This window comes from Blennius ocellaris (assembly GCF_963422515.1).
Source record: "Blennius ocellaris genome assembly, chromosome: 8".
NCBI lineage: Eukaryota > Metazoa > Chordata > Actinopteri > Blenniiformes > Blenniidae > Blennius > Blennius ocellaris.
The window spans coordinates 3,658,969-3,676,634 of NC_137657.1; the positions used below are offsets into that span (position 1 = coordinate 3,658,969).

Genomic DNA, 17,666 nt, shown 5'->3' on the forward strand with positions numbered 1-17,666 from the left:
CAGGAGCACGCCGTTGGCGCCGTGCCATCTGAAAAGTCGAGTGTGGCCAATCAAAGCTGCACATCTCCCGACATCAACAGCAGCCACCTGATGCTCAGCATTAGCACCATCGCTTCAGCTATCGCTGATGCGTCCATCAGCACCGACCCGTCTCAGCTGGCTGCCATGATCGTGGAGTTGTCCAAAAGGAGCCAGGCCAAGAATCGAACGCACTCCAGCAGCACGGAGGAAACCACGCAAGCTCAACATGTAAGACTTTAGTCTGGAGCTTTATGGTGTCTTTAACGACTTGGAGTGAGTGACATTTGTCCTCCTCTGACCCCCCCAGAGCCCTCCTTTAAAGCAAACCTGCACATTTCAGAGACACACCTGTGCAATAGTCATGCTGTCTAATCAGCATCATGATAAGCCACACCCGTGAGGTGGGATGGATTATCTCGGCAAAGGAGAAGTGCTCACTAACACACATTGAGACACATGTGTCAACAATATTTGAAAGAAATGGGCCTTTTGCATACATAGGAAAAGTCTTCATCCTTTGAGTTCAGCTCGTGAAAAATGGGAGCAAAAAACAAGTGTTGCATTAATATTTTTGTTCAGTGTGTCATTAACAAGTCTTACAAAACCTGACGTTTTAATTAAAAACACATAAAAAACCAAACGTAATTTCAGCAATATGATGCCTCAGTTCCCCTCGTGTGGTTTGCAACTTCCAGATCCCAGTGGATTTTTCTATTAAACTATTTACTTCTTCAAAGGAGTAAAACATGAAGCTGGAACTGAAAAATCCAGCAGACTACTTCATATTATCATCACAATAAGATGAAATGATATTTAATGTGACACATTTCTACATTTGTGTAGTAATCCTGATCACCTGAACTGACTTTTATCACATACACTATTTCTCCACTTTCTGCTTCTTGTGCTAAATTGATACGTATTGATACAGTTGCGATCGATAATTCAGTATCCAGCAGTGTCTACTTCACACCAACAGCAGCTCTGACCTTGGGTAACGGACTGAAGTGATGTTTGTGATACGCACAAGAAACTCTCCTCAGTTTATTTCAGAAGGTGTTGGAAGAATCTATTCATGTGTGGAAATATGTTCCGTTTCAAAATGAAAAGTTGGGAATAAAAAGCATGTTTTGTTGTCCACACAGATCCTCCTTGATGCGGATCAGAGTGCAGCTCTGCAGAAAACCGCCTGTATTGGAGAGTTGAGTGCCTTCGACATCGAGAAATACCTGAGGAAGGCCGATATGTCGGGCGGCAGCAACGCCTCCATGGCTCACACGACGTTCAACCTGAGCAGCTGGGCGGAGAGTCTGGGCAGCTCTCAGAGGAACTTTCAGGCATCGGATCCTGGGAATCAGGGCAGTTCCGCTCAGCCAGCGGAGAGTCGGCATCAGCAGGTTGCCGCAGGGGCAAAACATGAATGGAAACGTGGAACCAGAGAGATGAAAAGTTCGTCTGAAGGAGCGAATTCCAAACTGCTGTCACCACCTAGTGGGAGCGACTGTAATAGGAGCTCGATTCCTCGTCCTCGGACGTCTTTCAGAAGATCCGTGGGCTCATCCACATCTTCAGATCACACTGCTTCCAGCCCTATGGGTGGAACTCGCATGGAGAACGGGCTCAAACCACAAAAGACTCCAGACACTCAAAACATGGCCAAAACCTCTGCTTCTTCACATCGAGTGTCTGCAGCCTCACCGGGATCCAAAAACATGGAATGCGGTCCATCTGTGAAAGGGTTTTCTCCGTCTCAGCATCAGGACGGCGCCGTCCAGTCTCCAGAGAGGAAACCACCAACAACACACACCACTCACAGCTTTGAGAATTGTGACTCAACATCAGATCCTGCATCCGGTGAGTGAAGACCAGACACATGCAGCTTTAAGAAATTGTTGTAATTTTCTATGCCCCTTGCAAAAATAGACATTCTGTGCTCTTCATTGCTTCTGCCAAAGACGTAATGGAATCATCTGCGTATATTTGTTTTTCTCTCTGCATGTCTGTTGGCAAGATTACGTCCAAACTACTGCATGGATTCTGTCAAAATCTTCACCACACAGATTTTAGGCAATAGAAGATTCCATTAAATTCTGGAGGTGATCTGGAGCCGGAGTTAGTTTTATAAGCTTTTCAGGATTACGTCGAAACGACGAGACAGATTTTCACCAAATCTTCACCACTGATTGATGTGACCTTTGGCGGACGTCAGAAATCTCTGATTGTTCTTGTTATGGCACTATTTTAGCAGCAAGTGTGATCATTGAAAAAGAAATCATGTGTCTGAACCTTGTCTTGTAGAGTTGCCCAAAGCTTTTTCTGCGCCGTGTGTGGAGGAGACGCAGTGCAACTTCAGACCATCCACCTCTCCTCTCACCCACTCCTCTCCCAGTCAGACCTCCATTCCAAGTGCAGATGGGTAATGTATGGTTTTATACGTCAGATCTGTGTACTTCAAATAGACATCGATGTCATCAGGAGGTTGAAAAATGTGCTCTTGTTAAAAAGCCTGATCCTCTTTTGTCTCTTGTCGTCACTGATTTGAGTTGTAGCCACAGCCCTGCCGTTCATCCCTGTTCTCTTGTCCTGGCAGCCTGCTCTCACCTCCGTCCACTGGTGGTGTGGCAGACCGGCGTCCTGGTCCGGACCTTTCCCCCCAGTCTCACTGCTCCAGCCCCAGCCTCAGCCGGCTCACATTCATCTCCATGAATGACGGCAGGGCCGCGCCGCCGGCAGAGACACAGAAGGTGCTTTTGTTAATGATGCATGAAGTGAACCAGCTTGAAGTCGGTTTGTGGGGTGCGAAATAATGCAACTGGCTCAAGGCCAGTGACAGCTTAGAGACACTTATGTTTGTAAATGCAACTTACCATTCCTCACAGCTTGGTGATTTGAAGGTAAAGTGCACCTCTGTCAATATTTTCAGAGCACTCCAGTTGAAGATTTGAAATACGAGTGTTTTGTTGTTTTTTTTAAAGGTTTGAACACACACAATATTTGTGTTTGTTAGGTGTTGTGAAAAATTCAAATTACGTTCAACTTTGAGGAACATACAAGCTTTTACTTATGGAATCCAAGTGTTTCTGATCAGATCAGTCAACACAAGATTGTTTATTTCAGTTGGGTTACAACTTGTAAAATGACTCTTACAATATTTTGATGACTTTGGCTTATTTTGTATCACCCTGTTTTAACTGAAGGGATCTATTCAACTTTATTAAGTAGGTTTTTTGCACATAGAAATGATTAGTGTCAATTCAACCCAAACCTTCGGTACTATTGTAAAACTACAAGTTCTTGAAATGCAGTGAGATGAAACGGAGTAAAAAAAAAAATGATCACAATCATGGAATCATCTTAAAGGTTTGTCTCTGCGTCCACAGAATAACTGCACCATGGCTCTGAGCACAACCATCATCAGATTCAGTCCGACCCCGCCTACAGAGTCGGACACTCCTCCGAACCCGGACGCTCTGGACCCGCCTAAAGACCTGGACCAGGCTCAGCCGCAGCACTCCAAGAGTCTGGACCCTCTCCCTGGCCAGACGGGTAAAAGCCCCGAGCCGCCCCGGAGCGGCTCCGCTCTGAGCGAGTGTAACTGCCACTGTCCCGGCCAGCTCTCCGCAGGCTGCAGGAGCCACAAGCGTCTGTCCCAGCCCGGCACCAGGCAGCTCACTAAAGTGGACTCCGGCTACAGCAGCAACCTGAACATCCAGCAGACCGGCGGCTCCGCGGCTCCTCCGGCCTCTCATCCATGGACGGCTGGCGGCTCGCTGCCCTCACCGGCGTATGCCGGCAGCCTCGACGTGCCTCCATCTTTCTCCTCGGAGGGACTTCACTATGTTCCCATCCCCAGCTTCAAGGCCCGGTGTCCCGGAGTCCTGGACCTACCTCAGGGAAACATGCAGTCCCTCCTCATTGGACGGTCGCTGTTCAACCCTCAGCTGGCCCGGCAGTATCTGGCACCGGAAGCTTCTTTACATCCTGGTTCTTATCATGTGGGAGGAAACGGTCTGTACTCTGTGTCGTCTACAGGCACGTCTTCTCTTCCTACTTCTCCATATAATAGATAGAGTTGGAAAAGGCATCATTAAAGTTTTCCTCTTATTCTCTACTTCTTCTTTGTCTTCATATTCTTCATCTTCCCTTTCTTCTTGATTTTGTTTCTGTTCTTCTCATTCTTTTTGTTCTCCTCCTCCTCTCGCTCTACAGTGGATCCTCTGAGGATTGGTGGTCACCTCCCGATGCCGCACCAGAGCCAACAGAACCTGGGTCTGCTGGGGAAACCCTTCAGTCAGTACAGTGCAGAGGCACTGGTGGAAGAAATGAGAGGTAAAGACCGCCCTGTCATTACGGTGCAGGGGTTCTCTCCATCCGCTGACCCTTCTTCTACTTCCACCCTCAGGCCAGGTGGTGGTCCCGGAGGAGCTGCGCTTCCCTCACGCCTGCTGTGTGGGCATCGCCTCGCAGGCCACCCTCAGCCTCTTCAACCCCTCGGACAGATGGCAGCAGGTGTCCATCACGGTCAGCAGTCTGGCTATTGATGGAGAGAAGGTGAGGGGACAGGGATCATCTCGCAGAACACTGAGGTTATGTCAAGAAACGTATTGACACGTGGACGGTACAAGTTCAGTTTTTATTTATGTCACCGTAGCATAAAGCATAAGGAATGCACATTCAGAAATCCAAGAGGGAAAGATAATAGTGTGCTGAACAGTAGCGGATTAGAATCATAAAATAAACTAACAAATAGTTTGGCTCCATCAGCCGAAGTTCCTTCCTGCCTGAGAAAAGGAGGGAGGAACATCATCAAATTAGGTTGGACTCCTCCTCCAGCCCTGTCCTGAATTCAGAAGGAAAATGGTCAGATCAACTCATTTTCCTTCACATTCAATGCAATTTGCTCTCAAGTGGGCCGGACCAACAAATAATAGCATTAAAACAGAAATGAGTGGAATTAAAAATCATTGTATTATACGTTAACAATTAAATATTTATTGAGATATCCTTTTACAATACATATTATATTGTAATAATGTAATATTTGAAGACAAGAACTGTCATTTCAACAATGTTACACTTCAGTTGACCATTCACACGTGTGCTTTACAATTTATAGATCACAGTGCATTTCTATTACATTTAAAGGTGTATGTCAAAGACATTTGGCCACATGAAGGTGGAACTCACAAATATAGCAAGCTAGTTTATATTGTGATCAGAATAACTTGTCAAATTCTAGAAATGATCATTAATATCAATGCATTTCTACATCTGTATCAATTCTGATTGCCCGAACTGACGCACCCTGGTGGTCAAATAAACATATTGCAGTGAATGTCATCATTCCTCACAGCTCGACACCCCTGCATGGATGTGCAATATCTTTAAATAGTAAATATTTTGCTGTTGCATTTGGTTCAAGTGCTTTGATTTTTGAGTCACAGTTGGATTCATCTCTAAGTTTTCTGTTTTTTTACATTGGCTGCTTATTATTGGCCCAATGTGGAAATACTGGGAGCATTTCTTCACTCTCTCACGGTTTGATGGCTTCTTTAGAGAAAATGGAAAGTTAACACTCTCACACAGTGGCAGAAACGGGAAGCTCTGAAAACTTTTAATAGCAGCTGATTTAATTTCAGCTCCACAAAGCTGTTAGGTTTTTATGTGTAGTCAACGTCTCTCTAATCAATATTTTGGTTTCAGTCAGAACAGTAAGATTCATTTTGCTAATGGTTTCATGAAATCATGTAGAAATCGGTGCCTCAAATCTATTTGAAACAATTCTTTCGGATATTAAAAGTCTGCTGCTGTCAGGTGAGCTCTATGGTAGTAATCTGTCTGCATGGTTTTAATTGAAAGTTTCGTGTTGACCTCTCCAGGTGGACAGCTTGCATTACCAGTGGCTGATGGTGAAGAACAAGACCATCATCGGTCCCAGAAGTACAGAGGAGCAGAAGGTGCTGCTGGTCCCTCCAAGAGCCGGGGCCTACCACTGCATCCTCGGTGTTTCCTCCTGGCCTGCGTCTGCAGAGACGGAGATGGCAGCCAGAGCCAACATGTTCGCTAAGAGGGTGGTGCTCGTTGCCATAGCGGAGAATCCTGCTGTCGAGGTGAGCAACTCCTTATCAAACCGAATCAACAGCAATCGACACACTGAGGCCGTTTACGCAACAGTGTTTTCAAGTGAAAACTCAAAACTTTGGTTGGGTTTTTGGCCTTTATTTACATGATAACGATGCTCAGACACTGAAAACACAACCTTTTGAAAATGCGCTGGCTCTATCTCCGTGGAAACATAAAATTCTTTCTGTAAATACTTGGGCTCCGTGTGTCGATGTTGGAAATGCTGAGGCTGCGCATGCACATGACGGCTATACTAAATCGTTATTCTGCACATGTTCGAATAGAACAACAGTGTTTGTCTCCAGAGTGTCATGACTTTATAGTTTATAGTTCAATCACCTGTAATAACAATCCAACTTCATCATCTGGCCATACAGATGTCTGTGTACTCCAGTTGTTAATGTTTATAGTGGATTGTTCTCTCTGCTTGTGGGGGTAGCTTCATTACAAAAAACAACAGCACCAACTAGTGGCCCTACATGAAAACTACATCTGTTTCAGTGTGAACGGACATAGTTTTCAAGATATTGCCACGGAAACAAAAATGCAACGGGGGCCCTGGTTTAGGAGTGGATCTAGTTGTGAAGTTGTCTATTTGTCGGTGTATTAGGCCCTGTTTACATGACTACGATTATGAGTCTATCCGCAAAACTGTCTTCACTGTCGGGGGGTCCGTTTACATGTCACCAGTGTGCGGATGCACTGTATCAGCGAAGTATTTAATCCGGCTCCCAAGGTGGAAAGTTCCTTTCACGGCCGCTAATCCCTCCTGCAGAGACTGCTGGAGGCTATTTAGCCTGTTACTGCACATGCATAACTCTCCTCCTCCCTTCCCCTTCCATCCCTTGTAAACAAACATGGCGACCCGCGGTGCTCTTCTAGTTTTATCCTCCATATCAGTAGTTTATAGTTGAGACTCACCCCTGATAGCATCCGATGCGTCATCAGTCCATGCGGGTGTCAGGTGCTCTCCATTTTCTTCACGTTTAGAGTTTATTGTTCTCTGCACACGCCTGTGTGGTTTCATTACAAAATCAAGCAACAGTGCCCTCCCATGGCCCGGCATATTAACAACATCGTTGTTCCTGTGTCCACTACTGCAGTGTTAGCACACTCCCTTTTTTTTAGCGGATTAGGTGTTGTCACGTGAAAACAGGGCCTCAGTCATCACACAGTATGTCAGGATTGATTCCCTTTCCATTGTCAGGTCGAAGCGAGCGAATCCGGTTGTTTGGATTTCGGGGACCTGCCAGGAGGCGGGGCCAAATCACTCCCTCTGAAACTGCTCAACAGGACTCACGCCACAGTGCCGATCCGTCTGGTCATCAATGCGGTGAGTCAGCATCAACCTGACACGACTCCATCAATGTAGATCAGTTCTTGGCAACATGAGGTTCGAGGGCCACTTTGCTCTTTGGCTCTGTGCAAAATCTTCCAGTCAAACTGTACTTTTAAACTTTTACTGGTACTTTGTGGAAATCTGAAATGTTCAAGTTTTAATTATTCCCCTTGTGCTTTTCCCTCCAGACGGTCTCAGCATGGCGATGTTTCTCCTTCTCCAAGCAGCCAGTGACCTCCGCGGCGCCGCAGCAGGCTGCACACCTCAACTTGGTGTCCTCGCCCTCAGTGATGAATCATGTTCTGCATGCCAGCTACGGAGAGGTGAGAAACAGTGTTGATCCTGACAGCCAGTCTTTTTTACAAGGCAGCTAAAGAGGCTGATGTGATTGCCTTGTTTTCCCAGAGTCCCGATAGCTTCATGGTCTGGGTTCATTTCAAGGCTCCTCAGAAGTACACGGCTTCTTCAGGTGATCATTGTTCACAAACTGAATGCTCATCAGTTCTGACCCAGAAACTCAGCTGCTTGAAGTGACTGACGTTGTCTTTACAGAAGAGCTGGGCCTGCCTGATGAGTTCAGTGCCCGAGTGGACATTGAAGTGGACAGTCCCGGTCCCAGCCATGTGATCAGGAGCGTTCCCATCAGAGCTCGGTCGGGGACTGCAAGAGTCCATGCTCCCAAAGATCTGCAGGTAACAAAGACACAACCAGGATCTTCTTTTCGGTCGGGATGCACCGATACCGATGCTTGTATCAGGTCCGATACTGCATGGCATACTTGTTCTTGTGAAAGATCCCCAATACAACCTGCTGAGTGTTAAGTGATTCACTCATAAACAAGCGAGAGTGTGTGGTGGCACACAGGGAGTTCGGTCCAAATATCTTTTGACGGCCGTCCACACGTAGATCATGCAACCAAGCCAGCGGTGGATTATCGTCTGGAACACTCAGCAGATAAATTCTGGATTTACACAAGATATACTTCACTTGTACGGTGTGAGTTAGAACTTTAAAGCTTTGAGAAACACAAATGATTTGTTAGTGAAAAAAAAAAAAATCCAATACTCAGTTGACCTTTAATGTTTTTAGAGTTTAAAAAGCAAAAATGGTGCATGAAACCAGTCGGTGTATAGAAATGCAGAATACTCTGAGATGAGTTATGTTGGCTTTATAACCTTTAGCTGGAGACTTTCAACAGGAAGGATTCAGAGACGTGAAAGGTGAGTGAAACGGTTCCTTTCTAAAGGTTCCTCAGCGGGCAGCTCCACTCCATGAAACTTTTAATTAGTGTGTGTAATTTGGCTGGTGTCCAGCCTCCTGTGGCCTCTTGTGGAGCTGACAGTGAACACCATCCTGTGCTTCTTTTTGTCTAGACTGTCAGCCTGTCTGCTCCGCTGGGGAAATCCTGTCAACAGACGCTGCCATTAAAGAACGCAGGAAACATTGACGTGCAGTTGAAACTGAAGGTAATTCTGACCTTTACTTTTCTTATTAGATTTGGGGTTTGGGTAAGCCTCCGGGACATTTCTGGCCCTCGGCGCAGCTCGCACAGCGGGGATCCATTGATGTTTTGCTTGCCTTATTTGTACTTTTTCCCCCCTCCTCACTCCTTTGCCCTGATTTACCCCTGAGTTGTGTCCACTGCTCTTTCTCTTCTACCTCCATATTAAAACCTCTTCCTTCTGTTTCCAGATCAGTGATACCGAGGATGTTTTCTCTGTCACACCACAAGAGCTGCCCCTCAGAGTAGGAGAGGAGCAAGGCATCGTGGTTTCTTTCAAAGCAGAGGGGAACCGGAACCGCAAAGAGAGGTTCAAACAGGATATGTTCATATTTGAAAGGATCCCTTGGTTTCTACAATGTTTTCAAGGAAAAACGCAAAACATATGTTGCTTTTTGGGAATCCTTTTATACAACAGTGCTTGGAATCACGCAAAATGCAACTCACACTTGTACACGACTCTTAAGTGGCCGTTTTGAAAATGTAATTGAGTGTTTTCAATAAGTTCCACCTTGGGAGCCATTTTCAAAAAGTGGTGTAAACGGACACACAGAACACGTCAAGTCACTTTTATTTGTATAGCACTTTAAAACAGCTGTGGCTGAAGCCAAAGTGCTTCACATAAAAGACAAAATAAAAATAGAAGAATCAAAACAACAAAAAAAACAATCAAAACAAACCATAAGATTGCCAACAATAAAACCAGGCACAGTCTGAAACGTGGTTAAAAGCCAAGGTATAAAATGGGGCATTTATTTAACTTCATCTCTGGATGAAACTATCGTTTAGTCTGCACTTGAGCTCTCAGAGCCACTGAAAACGGCTTTTTGACAACGCTCTTGACTCCATCTCTGTTGAAATGGGGGGGGGGGGGGGAAAGACACAACTTTTCTGAAATGCTGCTACTGTGCATGCACAATATGGTCATATCAATAGTTCTTCTGCACAAGAGCAAGTGTATGGACCAGAAGAACAATGGTGACCTCCAGAGTCATGACCCCCAGTCCATATCCACCTGACACTGGGGAGTTTAAGAGTTGACAGTCACTGTAATAACAATCCAACTTCATCATCTGTCCAGAGCATGGAGAGGTCTGCAATCTGCAACTCTGGAGTCTCATGTGACTCTTTTGCTCTCCTGTAGCAGCTCCTCGACACTTTCAGAAAATTATACATGAATAAACATTTGAATTTTATTTTTAGCTTATTTACAAACCGATCGCTTTCACAAGGACTCTTGGCTAAAAAAAAAAGGCTTTAAAAAAATAAGTAAAATGGGAAGAATAGCTAAAACCTACATAAACCTACATAAATGAGAAAAATAATAATACAACTTAAGCGCGCCCCCCCCCCCCCCCACACACACACACACACCTCCAAAAAAAAGAGCAGAATTACCTCAAGAAAAGAAAAAAAAAGCCACTTAAAAATGAGGATGTTTTCCACATGCTCCTCTGCTTAAAAGATCCGAAATGGTTAAAAAGCTCAAATGTCAAAATTGTCTAAAAAAAATACTGGAAGAGAAGGATGAAGCTGCTAAAATCTCATCTTAAATTCTAAATTGAAACTTCAGGAATGCAAATTTTCCATACGTGTATTACAACTATAAATGAAACTTTTTAAGCTGCGTTGGACTCCTTTTAAAATATAAATGTGTTTTGCGGGTCCTGCTAAAATTGATTTGGTACAAAGTGACGAAAACATGTGTTGGTGACGAAGGTTGCAGATCTCTGCTCCATACAAACGTCTGGGTATTGTTACTGCTTATAGCATATCGTTGTCTGTGCACGTCTATGTCATTTTATTACAAAATCAACCAACAGCACCCACTAGATCGTAGACGGGGCGGCAAGCATCAAAACAGTTCCGTTGATCATCAGCTCAGTTGTGGCAATGGATCTGCTTTAATGTATTTCAGGGGGAGAGGACAAAAATCACATTTTAAAACCAACAAACCTCTATAGGCAGCATTCTGTGTGAATGTATTTTGGTAACTGGGTTAAAGGATTAAGCCAACACGTGAAACATGCTTCCTCCAGGATTTATATCCATCTGCATGTCTAACAGGGTTACTACATTAGATCTGGAGACATATTGCTGGAGCAGCAGTGTGGAAACATGAAAAGGAAACCTCATTACTCATAACCTTGTGTCTGTCTGAAAATAAACTGAAAAGACTAAACGAATACATTGACGTGGTAAAGCTGGGATTGCAAATGGCTCAGCCGCGCTCTGTCCTCCGCTTGCAGCCTGCTCACCATCCTGGTGTTCCCATGCGGGCCGCAGTATGAGGTGACCCTGAGAGGGGAGGTGACCCCCGAGGCCGGTGGGAGTCCTGCAGCTCCCTCTGCATCCGGCAACGTGCCCCCGATCCTCTCCAACAAGCAGTTCGTAGCCTGGGGAGGGGTCACCCTGGGACGAGCCATGTAAGCAACTTTTCACTTTCATTCATTACTACTCAGCTATAAGAAAGAAAAACACTTTCTAGGTATCAATTATTCATTGGTGAGTAATCAATAAAAAAAAAGTGCGAGCCCACTGGTCCATCTTATTCTATTAAGGCTGCTGTAATGTTATTCATGAGACGGGACAGAGGGCGTCTACAGGGAGTGTTATTTCTCACAAGCTATTTCAACATAATTCACTATTTATTTGTACTCGTCGAAGGGAGGTGAAGAACAGACAGCAGCGAGGAGGATAAATCCCTCAGGGATCAGCACATCCTTCAAGTTTTACTCAGATCACTCTGCACAATGAGAGGTCTTACACTAAAGCCCTAATTTGTGAAAGGAGGGACCGTTTGGTAACTCTTCTTTTTTTGAATTGTTTTTTTTTTTAATTAAAGCCAACAGAAGCTGGTTCTCAGAAACAACTCTGCCAACGCCAGCCAGCAGCTGCGCCTGCTGATCCGGGGACAAGACCAGGACTGCTTTCAGGTGGCGTCAGAGAGTCTGCCTCATTGTTTCTCATTCAGTACCCCCCCCTACACACACACACACACACACACACACACTGTCATCTTTGGAGATCTTATCACAGATATTTAGTCGGAGAATAAATACACAATTCTGCAACCTTGACAACGATACCCAGAACCCAGACTGTGAGGCGAGAGCTGATGAATACATCTCTAAATATTTACTATTAATCCAGATAGAAAACCACGATTATCAAGAAAAACTGAATTGTCAGTCAGATTAAATTGTTTGTTCAGTTTGGATTGCACATTACTCATGCAATTCCTTTTACTCCTATTTTACATTTCTATATCTAATTCTACAATACTTTTTATTGACATATGCATATAGTTTTTTAACCAATCTTTAACCAAACAGCATGTGAATGTTTCATTCACATGCTGTTTTTTGTGCTATTTTGCTGTTGGCATTTTCAGCAGATAGTTGATAGAGAACTTCATTGCACAGGTAAACATTTCTGATATGCATATGACAATACACATTAAGGTTTAAATATATCCAATGAGAAAGGCAAAGATTTAAACCTACTGTAAATGATCATTTCTAATTTGTAATTACTTGTGCATGTGCGTATTAGACACATCAGTGCAGTGCATGCATATTTAATTGCAATGATATAAAAATGTGTCTAAGAATGGAAGTCACATTAAAAGCAAACCTTTTAAAAAAAGAGAACATGTGAGGTGTTGAGTTACAGATTCAATAATTACATAGATTTTAGTTCAGGTTCCTCAGCCCGGTTTCATCTCGAGTGGACTGGTCCCATCAAATAGTGTCATAATAACCTTTAGATTTTCACTTTTCTCTTTGTTGTGCCACAGAGTATACCTGATGAAAATGTTTATATATTCACAAAAGACGAGCACTACTAAAAATGGCTACAATCTTAAAATAAATCCAATTTGAATGAAACCTTCTGGTGTGAAATGTCTCAAAAACTTCTCCTCTAGTTGTTTGGTTATGCATGTTGTTACAAACTCACCCTGACGGCACACGGACCTTGTTTGAAACCACTGGTTTATATCATTTATTCATTGGAGAAATGACCCGATCCATAAAAATCTAATTAGTGATCACTTTTTCTCACCACAGTTTGAAGAGATTAAAAAAAAAAAAAAAAGGTGCAGCTTTGAAAGTGTATATTTGTGTGACCGTAGCTCCAGAGCATGTTCAGCCCCGAGGAGCGTCTGACTCGACACGGCGAGCTGTCCATCCGTCCCCGAGAGGACGTCACCGTCCACCTGCTCTTCGCCCCCACCAGGGTGGCCTGCATGTTGGCCAAGCTGGAGATCAAGCAGGCCGGCGTGCGGCCGTCGCAGCCGGGAGTCAAGTTCACTGTGAGCAGCTCGCGGTCAGGGCTCCGTTCCCTCCTTCAGATGTGAGGAAGAGTGAAATCACTCTGTCCGCTTTGCAGATCCCCCTGTCCGGCTACGGCGGCACCAGCAACATCATCCTGGAGGATCAGAGGAAGCAGGCGGACGGTTACGTCGCCGCGCTGACCAACATCGCCGTCGGCCACGTCAGCAAAGTGTGTCTGTGCGTGAGGAACACCGGCTCCAGAGCGGCGTTCATTAAAGCCCTGGCCTTCTCCGACGTGCCCAGCCGAACGGTGATGGAGGCCTCCGTCATCAGCCTCGCTCCGTCACAGTTTGTACTGAAGGAGAGGACTCAAGAGGTGAGGGAAGACGACTTTAGGATGTTTAAGGCTCATGTGTCGCTCTCTGTCCACCGTAAAGTCACAGATATGTTTTGCTCACGAAGGTCAAATACTGTATTGCTTCTCTGTACAGAGACAAATCCTCCTTTACACATTCCGCCAAGGCACTTGTGGTTAAAATGAGAGTTCTTAGACGATGTGTTCTTCAGATCTGCCTCAAAAACTCTCCTTCACAAGATGGATGTTATTTACCATGCTGCTCTCTGCTTCGTCACTGGAGCATGCTCACTGCTTTCATTTGTTTTCATGGGAAAACTCCAGCATATTATATTTACAGTCCCATCTCCGTATTTACAACACAAATCAGTCTACGTTCTATTGCACGGGTCTATAACCGGTGGCTCTGGAGACGCATCTTTTGTCCATTCAAAGTGGCTCCCTGAATTTAGGTTTGAATAAACTTTTTTTTTTTAATCTGCACATCAAAAGATGTCTTGTCTCCTATCAAAAAAGTAAAATAAGCAAAATGGTTAAAATACTGTAGCTGGAAACCGGAAAATAGGTGGAAAAACTAAAATCTCAAAAATGACTAAAACGAGAACATTTGTCAACCAAAAAGAGTCAAAAACTCTTTAACAGCTAAATTAGAAACTGAAGAAATTCCTCAAAACTGTTGAAATAAACCAAAACTCTAAACTGAACGAAAAAACAATTTAAAAAGGTGAATGTGACTAAATACAACCGTTGTGAAACGGAAAAATGGCAGAAATGTTTAAGTGTCCAAATGGTTTCAACTGCAGAAATAAAATCGCTAAAAGTGCCACACTGAATGAATGTAAACTTGTAAAATGACTATTACAGCTATAAGATTGAATTCACTAAAACATTGTGGTTTAACATCTTTCAAATTGTACTTTTATCTCCACCTTCAAACTTTCTGCAGTTATTCCACAAAAACCTAACGATCAATAACGGAGGATCACTGCAGATGCTTTCAGCTTGTATTCATGTCTTTCTTCACTGTAAATACGACTTTCTTTCTTTTCAGATTGCGTGACACTGTTTTATTGGATTATATATGTCTTTGTTTGGGCCTCGCTGCCTCTTGGCCAACAGGTCAATGTGAATTAAAACTGGTTCTCAGTTAACCTACGCCATAAAATAAAGGTGAAATAAAAACAAACACGTCAAGTGGCAGTGAAAGTCCACCTGATCGCATCTCGGTGCAGAAGGTCAACTTCAGCCTGACCTCATATTCTCCTTGTATCAAACGTTTGTGGAGCCGTGTGCTGCTGCAGATTAACATTTAAGATGTGAAATGTCAAACTCACTCTGAGAGCAACTCTGTTGAATAAATACAGTAAATTGCATTGGTTGAAATAGTTCACTTGATTTTCATTAGTATGTACTTATTAGATGTGACTAGAGGAGTGTAAAAAGTGGATACTACAAATATAATCTAATTCAATGTTAATTAAACGCAAAGAAAATGTTTGACATAACTGATTTTAAAGTGAAGCTTGGTGTCACATCCCTCTTTCTGCCACATGGTGGAGCAGCGAGTCACTGGGTCGTTTGTTCTCAGTCCAACATGATAAAAACAAGCAGCAGATTCAGATCCTGTGAGATTTAACGCTCGTAGACACCCACAGCTTCTCTCGCTCTCTGCAGGAGCGCAGGTTGAGCTTTTTGGATTAGAAACGGGTTTAATAATGCTAAAGTAGCACTCTCTGTGGTTGTCCTTCATCTGATCTCCAATCTACTTAATTTGAAAGCAGAGAAGCTGAAGTGTGAGGTCACACACGAGGATTGAAGGACATCGGAAAATGTTTAATCAACTTTTATCAGGGATATTATGAGCTGCAAAGCTTCCATACTGTGATGTTCGACCACTCTGCACAAGAGTAGCATGTTTGATCTTGTAATTCTAATGAATGCACTGACATTCTGCTAGATTGCATCACTGGTCCGTCAGCATGTGTTGTGAGAGGTGTGTGTGTTTTCCAGGTGATCACTGTGTTAATGAAGTCCACGCTGAGGGAGCAGAGCCTGTGTCAGTCGTCCAACCCCCTGCTGGCTACAGTCTGTCTCTTCTGTGGAGATGAAGTCTCCAGGCAGCAGTACAGGAGGTGAGAGCCTCCAGCTTTCACTGAATACTGGCAGTTTTTACATGTCGGGTTTTCTTTTTGTCTGCATGTCACAGATCACCTGATGTTGGTGCTGAACTGAATCGTCTCTCCAACCGCATTTAGAAACCTGTAAAGCCCCGTTTAGTGGAGCTGAAGCTGCTGACATTCATCACACCTTTAGTTTTCTCTTGTAAATGAAAAAAAAAAACCAACAGTCATTTTGGCTTCGGCCTGAATTTAATGGTGCACATGAAACAGTCTTATTCCATATAAAGACCTTTTACACACAGACTCGCCTGGATAACATTTATGCAACTGTGTCTTATTTGTGAGCGATGCCAGAGCTGTCCAGCTCACCTCATACACATGAGTTATGTCATTGTAGTTCTTTTTTTGTTTTTCTCAAGTTGAGGGGTTCAGTTTGTTGCGAGACATTAAAGTGGATTTTGTTTCAAATGTTTCAGGCTGCTTCAGAACAAACCAGATGCGGCGCAGAAGGCCCTCTCCGAGAACAGCCTGCTGAGGAACGTGGAATTCAATGAGACGTTCCTGGGAGAAGAGAACCTCTCAGAAAGTAGGATACCGTATTTTCTGCCCTATAAGGAGCACCGGGTTATAAGGCGCACCTACATTGATTGACATAATTTACAACTTCATTCATATATAAGGCGCACCGCCCTATAAGGTGCATGGAATAGACCAGCGGTCAGCAACATCTATAGTTCAAAGCCATTAAGTTACATTTTCCACTGATTCTAACACCCAGAGAGGTGCATGCATTTTATTTTGATAGTCCTACCTGCAGCCTATGCCAGGAGGACACTACACACAAAACCTTCTTCACTACTGGTTGACAACTTACAACTACCGGTAATAATAATAATAATAATAAACTAAACTGCATGAACTAAGCAACAAAAACACAACACAACACAATTATTACCGACACCACAAACCAAATATAACCCCCAATAATTGCATTTAAAACACCACAAACAGCTGCAATGAATTATGGGAGTTTCTATCGGCTGCACTGAGGAGCTCAGGTTGAATTTGTCGCTGCAAGGCATGATGTCCCATCATGCCTTGCAGCGACAAATTCATGTTTTGTGTTGTTGGAGGTTATTGTGGGTTGTTGTTGGGCTTGGTGTTGTGTTGATTGTGTTTATGTGTTTTTGTTCCCCAGTTTAGGGAGTCATTATTTCATCTAGTTTATTTTGGTTTGTTAGAATGTTGGTGTGCAACCATGAGTGATGAAGGTGTTGTGTGGAGTGTCGTCCGCTCTGAAGATCCGGTTGTGAAGTTAGAGTTGTCAAAATAAAAGTTTCTGGTTGATCAGATGTCAAATAGCAGTCTTGAGTAGAACAATCGTCCATATATAAGGCGCACCGGGTTATAAGGTGCACTGGCAGCTTTTGAGAAAATTTGAGGTATTTAGGTGCCTTATAGGGTGGAAAATACGGTACCTCCCGAGAAGTTTGAATAATGAAGTCATCTGCTGCTCACGTGTGGCTCAGCTGCCAGATTGCCCATTAATGGAGGAGTGTTTGTGACTCTCCTCCAGCTGTGCTGCATTCGGTTCACAGTGTTAAACTGTCTCTGGCAGCCACTGATTTCTAATAAGTAAAGAGCACCTTAATGTGTCAGGCATGGGACAAGCTGCTGACTCGGCAGTGCCCGCGCGTTGTGAGGCCTTCTGCTTTCAAGTCTTTAACCTTCCGATGCAGCGGCATGGCCGGCAGGAGCTCCACACGGTTCTGCAGCATTGTGACTAACAGGACTTTCTCATCGTCTGTAATCTGCACTATAGCGCACCCTATTCCTTATCTAGGTCGATGTGTTTTTGTTTTCAAATCGACACAACTTTAAGAACAATTTAAACACAGAACCTTCACATCAAGTTCTTGATAACCCCCAG

At 43.9% G+C, this 17,666-nt stretch overlaps 1 protein-coding gene across 3 annotated transcripts in view; it reads left to right on the forward strand.

Moving 5' to 3' along the window:
- The window catches only part of cep192 (centrosomal protein 192), a 56,449-nt gene that overhangs the window by 20,892 nt on the left and 17,891 nt on the right, over positions 1-17,666 (forward strand). For 2 of the 3 annotated variants that reach the window (XM_080501062.1, XM_080501064.1), the window contains exons 20-39: positions 4-249; positions 1,167-1,875; positions 2,320-2,437; positions 2,612-2,765; positions 3,402-4,053; positions 4,231-4,350; positions 4,424-4,572; positions 5,901-6,131; positions 7,352-7,477; positions 7,672-7,806; positions 7,889-7,952; positions 8,036-8,175; positions 8,857-8,949; positions 9,176-9,294; positions 11,234-11,410; positions 11,830-11,920; positions 13,120-13,299; positions 13,377-13,637; positions 15,627-15,748; positions 16,213-16,322. In XM_080501062.1, coding sequence (XP_080357188.1) covers positions 4-249; positions 1,167-1,875; positions 2,320-2,437; positions 2,612-2,765; positions 3,402-4,053; positions 4,231-4,350; positions 4,424-4,572; positions 5,901-6,131; positions 7,352-7,477; positions 7,672-7,806; positions 7,889-7,952; positions 8,036-8,175; positions 8,857-8,949; positions 9,176-9,294; positions 11,234-11,410; positions 11,830-11,920; positions 13,120-13,299; positions 13,377-13,637; positions 15,627-15,748; positions 16,213-16,322 — 3,997 coding nt within the window. The remainder of the gene's footprint in view (positions 1-3; positions 250-1,166; positions 1,876-2,319; positions 2,438-2,611; positions 2,766-3,401; positions 4,054-4,230; positions 4,351-4,423; positions 4,573-5,900; positions 6,132-7,351; positions 7,478-7,671; positions 7,807-7,888; positions 7,953-8,035; positions 8,176-8,856; positions 8,950-9,175; positions 9,295-11,233; positions 11,411-11,829; positions 11,921-13,119; positions 13,300-13,376; positions 13,638-15,626; positions 15,749-16,212; positions 16,323-17,666) is intronic. The other variant, XM_080501063.1, reaches the window with a different exon arrangement.